The sequence below is a fragment of the Erpetoichthys calabaricus genome, chromosome 9 (assembly GCF_900747795.2).
Source record: "Erpetoichthys calabaricus chromosome 9, fErpCal1.3, whole genome shotgun sequence".
Lineage (NCBI taxonomy): Eukaryota > Metazoa > Chordata > Cladistia > Polypteriformes > Polypteridae > Erpetoichthys > Erpetoichthys calabaricus.
In genome coordinates, this window is record NC_041402.2 from 130,793,560 (window position 1) to 130,801,059 (window position 7,500).

At 40.5% G+C, this 7,500-nt stretch overlaps 1 protein-coding gene across 2 annotated transcripts in view; it reads left to right on the plus strand.

Annotated features, from left to right (window-relative positions):
• The window catches only part of kiaa0513 (KIAA0513 ortholog), a 112,742-nt gene that overhangs the window by 29,593 nt on the left and 75,649 nt on the right, over positions 1-7,500 (plus strand). For both annotated transcript variants that reach the window (XM_028810149.2, XM_028810150.2), the window contains exon 2: positions 5,610-6,044. In XM_028810149.2, the coding sequence (XP_028665982.2) occupies positions 5,710-6,044 (335 nt within the window). In that variant the 5' untranslated portion in view covers positions 5,610-5,709. The remainder of the gene's footprint in view (positions 1-5,609; positions 6,045-7,500) is intronic.

The following is a 7,500-nucleotide window of genomic DNA, read 5'->3' on the forward strand; positions in this document are numbered from 1 at the left end:
TGCAGCATAGGTGGATCTCATTACAATGAGGCACTATTAACCGTTCAACCGCAGAAAAGGCTCCATATTAACAGTGAGTGCGATCCTCCTTATTACTTATCCATATATCTAACGCTGAAGAACAAACAAGTCATGAATTCACGATCACGGGTACAACATGAACGTAGACGCATGCAGCGCGCGTCTCACAGTGCTGCATCGATACACGCACGGGTTCAAAACGAAACACCTCCCGTCTCAGACATACAGAAACGACAGCGAAGGGACAAAAAAATTAAAAACGCAGACGTCTACACCGCGCATCTGGAATGCCGGAAAACAAGCAGGCAAGGCTCCAAAAAGAGAAAGCTCAACTGACCTACATACAAAAACGGGCAAGGCTCAATACAAACAATGCACGGCGTAAACTACAACGGGCTTCTCACACAGCACAGGCAAATCGATTACAGCTCCAAAACAACACGTCCCAAATACTGGACATACAACGACGCGCCTCTCAAACGGCACAAGCAAAACATACAGGTCACAGACATCAACGACAGACACCTGCTAAACACTTACGCCAGTTAGCTGACAACGCGTTCAATAATGAGTCCACTATTCAGGAAAATTCATTCGGATTAATGAATGTCATTTGCAATCATTGTCATTCACTTAACTTCCCTGAAGAAACAACTGGCAATACAAGTAATACATTTACACGTTGTTGTCAAAAGGATCAAATTAGACTGCCTCCTTTACATTCATATCCTGAATATCTACAGAAGCTTCTAACTAACGATGTACCTGAAAGTAAAAACTTTATGAACTGCATTAGATCCTACAAATCGGTATCCACTATGAACATGAACAGTAGCACTGCACGTGACATCCGTCTTGCAAAACTGTTAATTATTGATGAATGTACAATGGCATCCAGTCACTTACTCAACATTGCTTTCAAAAGATACAGTTAGTACAAAACATGCGATGTCCAGATCCAGATCCAGATCATAACAATTGGTTATTACAACTGGGAGATGGTACACTCACCAATACAAATAGACTTCACCCAGATATTATTACAATTCCTCAAGCCTTTATCTGACACGACTTAGTTACAGAGATATTTGGAACAGCAATCTCATTAGACCAAATGCCCCTTTTAACACAACGCACTATATTATGTCCAAAAAATATTAATGTGTAAAACATAAATACCCAAGTCATTGCATTACTTCCTGGAGAGACACAACTCTTTCTAAGCTCTGACAAAGTTGACTCTGATCACGACAATGACCATCTTCATTGACCTTACAAGTTCTGACCTGGAATTACCTTTTACACTTAAACGGCGTTTACAAAGAAATTTTCCAATAAACCTTTACACTGTGCCACACACTTTATTGTTTGCTTTCTATATGCATCATCTACACCTTCACACTATTCTACATCTCATTCATACATCACGCTCTTTGTCATTTCCCAACACCAGGGGTTGGCGAGCGAAGCGAGCAGGGGGCGGAGCCCCCTAGTTAAGAAGAAAAGAAAACCTTTTTAAATTAAGTCTTAAAAAGAGGTGTAAAGATATTGATAATAAGCTACGCAAACCCACCAAGAAATGCAATCGTTTAAATCAAGGCGCGAGTCGAAAAACACCATCCCATAATATTAGTTAACGATTAACACATTTCTATATGTATTGTAAGCATACAATACAACTGATAATATGTTGCGCTTATTTATCTGGTGTACTGACATTTTTGCGCATTTAACGGCTGAAATCTAACATGGTCTGTGCCCTTCAGAATGAAAACAGTTTGCATTTACCTTTTCAGTAAAAGGCGAGCTTTTAAGCCTGAGAAATCACCCCGTAAATGCACACGTTTAATTGCACATGTGTTAATATGTATGCTTACACAGTATTAAAAGACACTCAAAAATTAACGTCATTTACCTTCGTTCCCACATTTGACTCGTGCTGTAAATCTCTTCCTTGTTTTTAGTTCACGAGATTACGTAGGAGGCGTGATGACGCGATACGTGACTCCGCCTCCTCCATTAGAGTATATGGACAAAAAACAGGTTCCAGTTATGACCATTACGCGTAGAATTTCGAAATGAAACCTGCCTAACTTTTGTAAGTAAGCTGTAAGGAATGAGCCTGCCAAATTTCAGCCTTCCACCTACACAGGAAGTTCGAGAATTAGTGATGAGTGAGTGAATCAGTCAGTCAGTCAGTCAGTCAGTGAGTCAGTGAGGGCTTTGCCTTTTATTAATATGTATAGATTAATTAGTTTCTAATATGTTTGCATGCAGTTTGTGTGAGGAACTTTCAGATTTGGGTACGACTGGCGATCCTAATGTGATGTGGGAGACCTTCCGTGACAAGATCCTGAAATTTGCTGAGGGTTGTGTTAGTGTTACCGGTGTTCCCAGAAGGAGGTGTTTCATCTCACAGGGCACCCTGGATATCATCGAGAGGAGTCGCAGCACACAGCTCAATGGCAACTCTGGTCTGTACCGGGAAGTGAGAAGGACGGCTGCAAGGGCTCTGAGGGCAGATAAAGAGGCGTTTGTTAGAGTACTCTGAGCAAGTGACGCACCATCTGCGGTCTAGTGACCCACGTCCTGCTTACAGAGGAATCGAAGCATTATGCACATCTGAATCTGTTCCTTGGAGAGTCACAGTCAGGGCAGCTGATGGAACGGTCCTTACGGATGACACTGCAGTTGTGACCCGCTGGGCTGGCTACTTTGAGCAGTTGTTCCAAGCTGATCCTCAGGCTAGGACGTTGGATATCTCTGGGTCCACGGTTCTTGAGGCTGATCCTCCAATTAGCTGTGAACCACCCAATCTCACTGAGATTGCACAGGTGGTGAACCAGCTTAGGCTGCAGGGATCTGTGGTATCCGGGGTGACCTTCTCCAGGCTGGTGGTAAGGCTGTCCTCCTGGCATTGCAAGCAATCTTTGCTTCCATTTGGGAGACTGGCATCATCCCAACTGACTGAAAAACGGGACTTGTCGTCCCTATCTGGAAAGGGAAGGGTAATAGCCTGGATTGCAGCAACTACGGGGGATAACACTGTGCTCTGGGTGCCAGGTAAGGTCCTTGCTAGGGTCATCCTCAATAGGGTCCGTGATCACTTGCTCACCTACCAGCGCCCGGAACTGTCTGGTTTTATGCCTAAGAAGTCTACCATCGACTGCATCCTGACACTGAGGGTTCTCATAGAGCGCAAACGCGAAAATCGACAGTTTCTTTGCAGCCTTTGTCAATTTTTGCAAAGCGTTCAACTCAGTTGATCGAGCTGCCCTGTGGGACATCCTGAGGGTTCGCGGGATCCCCTCAAGGTTGCTGGATATCATGGCTGGCCTGTACACTGGTACTGTGAGTGCTGTGCAGAGTGGAGGCAGGACCTCTGAATTTTTCCCAGTTGATTCTGGGGTTCGTCAGGGGTGTGTTCTTGCTCCTACTCTGTTCAATGCTTGTATGGACTGGGTGTTGAGCTGGTTGTGGGGTCCAGCGGCTGTGGGGCATCTGTTGGTGAAGAAAGATTCACGGATCTTGACTTGCTGACGATGCTGTGATCTTCGCGGAGTCAATGGAGCCTCTGATCAGGGCTCTTGAGAGACTGAGTGAGGAGTCTGAGTGTCTGGGCTTGTGAGTGTCCTAGATACATACCAAGATCCAGGCCTTCAATGACCTCTTGGGCACAGCCATCAGCAGTGTGTCTGTTTGCGGAGAGAGTGTTGACCTTGTTGAGAGGTTTACATACCTTGGCAGTGACATTCATGTCTCTGGTGATTCTTCCTGTGAAGTCAGTAGACGGATTGGGAGAGCATGGGGGGTCATGAGGTCGCTGGAAAGGGGTGTGTGGCACTCCCGATATCTATGCAAAAGGACGACGGTCCAAGTCTTTAGGCTCCTGGTGCTTCCTGTCTTACTATATTCATCTTTTACTTATCCCTAGATGTTTTTGTGTAATTTATTACTTTGCAATTCCACTGATTCTTGGTACTTGTTGCAAACCAAAGCATCTCCAGATAACGGATGCGACTCCTTTTTTTCGGCAAAAGTTATACTGTGTCATCATGTTCAACTTTATCGTCTGCTACAGCTTCAGTTTCGGAATGTTCTCTGTCCATTTTCAGAGTGCAGTACCCACACTACCACTACCTATTTAACGGTGTAGCAGTGAAAAAGAGCCTCCGTGCAACACCGCTGTGATTAGCGGTGCAGCAGTGAAAAAGGTCCCCATGTGAACAGTTTCCCACTGCGTCACGTTCCAAACGTCGTTTAGGCAATTTAAACCGGTGTTGCGGTATAACAAAAATCCATATCATAACAAAAATAAAAAACGGTTTTCGGTAAGAACCGGTATACCGCCCAGCACCAGATGGCACCAGTGCCTGAGGTCAATAAATTACCACAATTCATCACAACTAGCGCAATTAAAGGTTTCATTCAGTCTGTCACTGTTCACTTCATGAGACATGTACAACTACGACTTTCTGAGCCTTTTCCTCTTCTGTCTGTCCTTTCATTCTTCCTCCAGCACTCACTTTTCTCCCAATCTGTTTTTATTTATTTTTACTACAGCCCAACTCTCTCATGAAAAAGGTGCTGGATTTGCAGAGCACATCTTCATGAGCAAATAGCACATACAGTGCACTGAAAAAGTATTGCCCACTTCCTCATTTCCTCTATTCTTGCTTATTTATAACACTTAATTGTTGCTGATCTCCAAACAAATTTAATTCAATACAAAAGAGCCAACAGATTACCAGCTAACTCAAAGTCAAAATCCATTCCTGGAGGGTCCAAAGAAATTATTAATTAGATGCCAGTTCTCTTGAAGTAATTTTGGTGAGCCTGCCACTCCTTGACAGTTTTACCACTGTTCCAAGTTTTCTCCATTTGTAGATGATGGCACTCATAGTTGTTCCTTGGAGTCCTACAGTATTAGTGATTGCTTTGTAACCATTTCCCAAATGATATATTTCAGTATCTTTATTTCTCAGGTCTTCTGGAATTTCTTTTGATTAAGGCATGGTTCACATTGCTGGAAAGGTTTTATTTAAATGATTTTTAAAGATTTAATAGGTTTGGCAGCAGTTACGCTGCCATTTACCTTGTTACTTTTTAAGTTTATCTCATTGCTTGATTGTGGGATTAAGGAGGCAAATACTTATACACATAGATGATACAGGTTTTGAACTTTTTTCATTCAATAAATCAAATGAACATTTAAAACTTTGTGTTTAGTCATGTTGTCTTTTGTATTGTATCAAGTTAGTTTGGCTAACAGAAACGATTAAGTGTTATAATCAGGAAATCAGAAAGGAGACAAATACTTTTTCATTGCACTGTAGCTAAGATTTCATTAAAATTGTACAGTAAGTAATTTTTGCAGACTTTGACATAAATGTTAAAGCTTAATTCTAAACTTAAATATCATTAAAGACCCTTGTCTATACTTCTATGCAAGTTGTTTGTAATGTATTTTTTTCTGGCTGTCACATTTACAGGAATGTTTGGGTAATCACTGGGTTTTGTTTTTCATTCATCTCATTACTTATGTACATGCATTGCAATTTAGACTTTTTGTCTTTTTTTAATTTCAGATCAATTAAGTCGAAGATAGCCATAGACATTAAGGATATTGTATTCATTATGTTCCACAAGTGAAAAAAATTATAATTTAAAAGAAAAGGCATTAGCAGTATGGATGTTGATGCTGTTCCTGTTGGCAACCTGATTGATTTTGACTCAGAACCTTCTGTAGTCGAGTCTTCATCACTTGCACCCCAGAAGACTTCAGATTTTTCTGACAACATCCATGAGGAAGACCCTGGCAATGATAGTGAAGCAACAGAATCTGCTGATAGTGAAAATGAGGCAACTGATTCACCTTGCCACAGTGGCTGGAGCCAATCTCGTCGTTCCTCTTCCAATGAGTCCTTCTCCTCTATTCAAAGTGTAGAATATACAGAAGACGAGGAAGCAACAGAAAGGAGGGAATTCATATACAAATATGTGGACAAGATATTTCATGGAGGGTAGGCATTATTTTTTTGTTTTTTTGTCTTTATATGGAATTTGACTTTGACTGTTTTGCTTTAGTCATAAGGGTCCTGGTTTTACTTAGTCTTGTTGGTTTATTTTTGCTTTACAGAAATGTTGACAAATTGATTTTAACATGGAATGTGTATTATACCAGGAGAAAGGATTAATTCTTTTTTGCTTTCCCAAATATCAAGGCAATACTTGAGATACTAAGGCTTCATACAGTACATATGAAGTCTATATATAACTTTTCTTTTAATCATAGTTTTCCAATTTTAGACATAGATCATTAAAAATGTAAAACAGATAATCTGATACATTTTATTGATTTTTATTGATTTAACTCTTGTAGTATGTTTACTTGAGTATTTTGGTCAGGTCTGTATGCACATCTTGACATCGTTTTTGCTCTTTTTCAAAATTAAATATAATATTGTTAGACTAACAAAAAATCTTATTTTCTGGGACAGATTTTATGATAACAGACACTGTATGCTGTTATTGGAAGTAGGCCACAGTAAAAAAAAATAGGTATGTGTGATGGTAGTAAAGTAGCTGCAGTGCTGATTCAGTATTGCTTAAAAGTGTATTCTATTTAAGTATGATGTAACAGGCTTCAGCATAGCTTTAAACATACTGCATATGTGATGTTTTTGTTTATAACTTTAATCAGAAGTTCCCAAAATCATGGCCTCCAAAATCACCAAAATGGTTTTAAAAATATTTTTAGAAAGCAAGAAATTGTTGCAGGTTCATGTCAGTTACATTTAAATGATCAATAGCAGGAATTTACACATTGGCCAGCATGAGGTAGACCTCTCTGATGATGCAGTACTTAATGCATTAGTAACAGCACTGACTGCAAAAACAGCATTCTTAAATGCTGAAAATAAATATATATGTATATTTGTGTGTATATATATATATATATATATATATATATATACAGGTAAAATTCCGTTACAACGAACTCCCAGGGACCTAAAAAAATATTTTATTGTTGTAAAGAAAATTTTGTTGTAATGAGATTCTCTATTTGTTGCTATAGTGCTTTCTTTAACTTGTGTCCAGGCATTTGCAATCATTTCAATAGCTTCTTTCATGTTAATTTTAATCTCCTCTTGCCTACAAGTTATGCTGCCGAGAATTTTTCTCAGCATTTCCTTGTGATGATACACTTTCAGGGTGCGAATGATGCCCAGTGTGGTATAGCGGGTCCGCGGTGCAAAAAAAGGCCAGGTTTTTAAAATCTGTATAGCCGTGCCGTTCTCTCTGGGCGCGATCGCACAACCGCGGGGAGTTAGTGAGGTAATTGGAGCGCGTTGCACCTGCACGTGTAGGTGAGGTCGTTCTTGATTGCCTCATCTGCTTCCTGCGGTTTGTGATTAAGGCACTGAACCCACGGAGGTGCATGGGTATGTGTGAGAGTATATATACAGATTGACACCA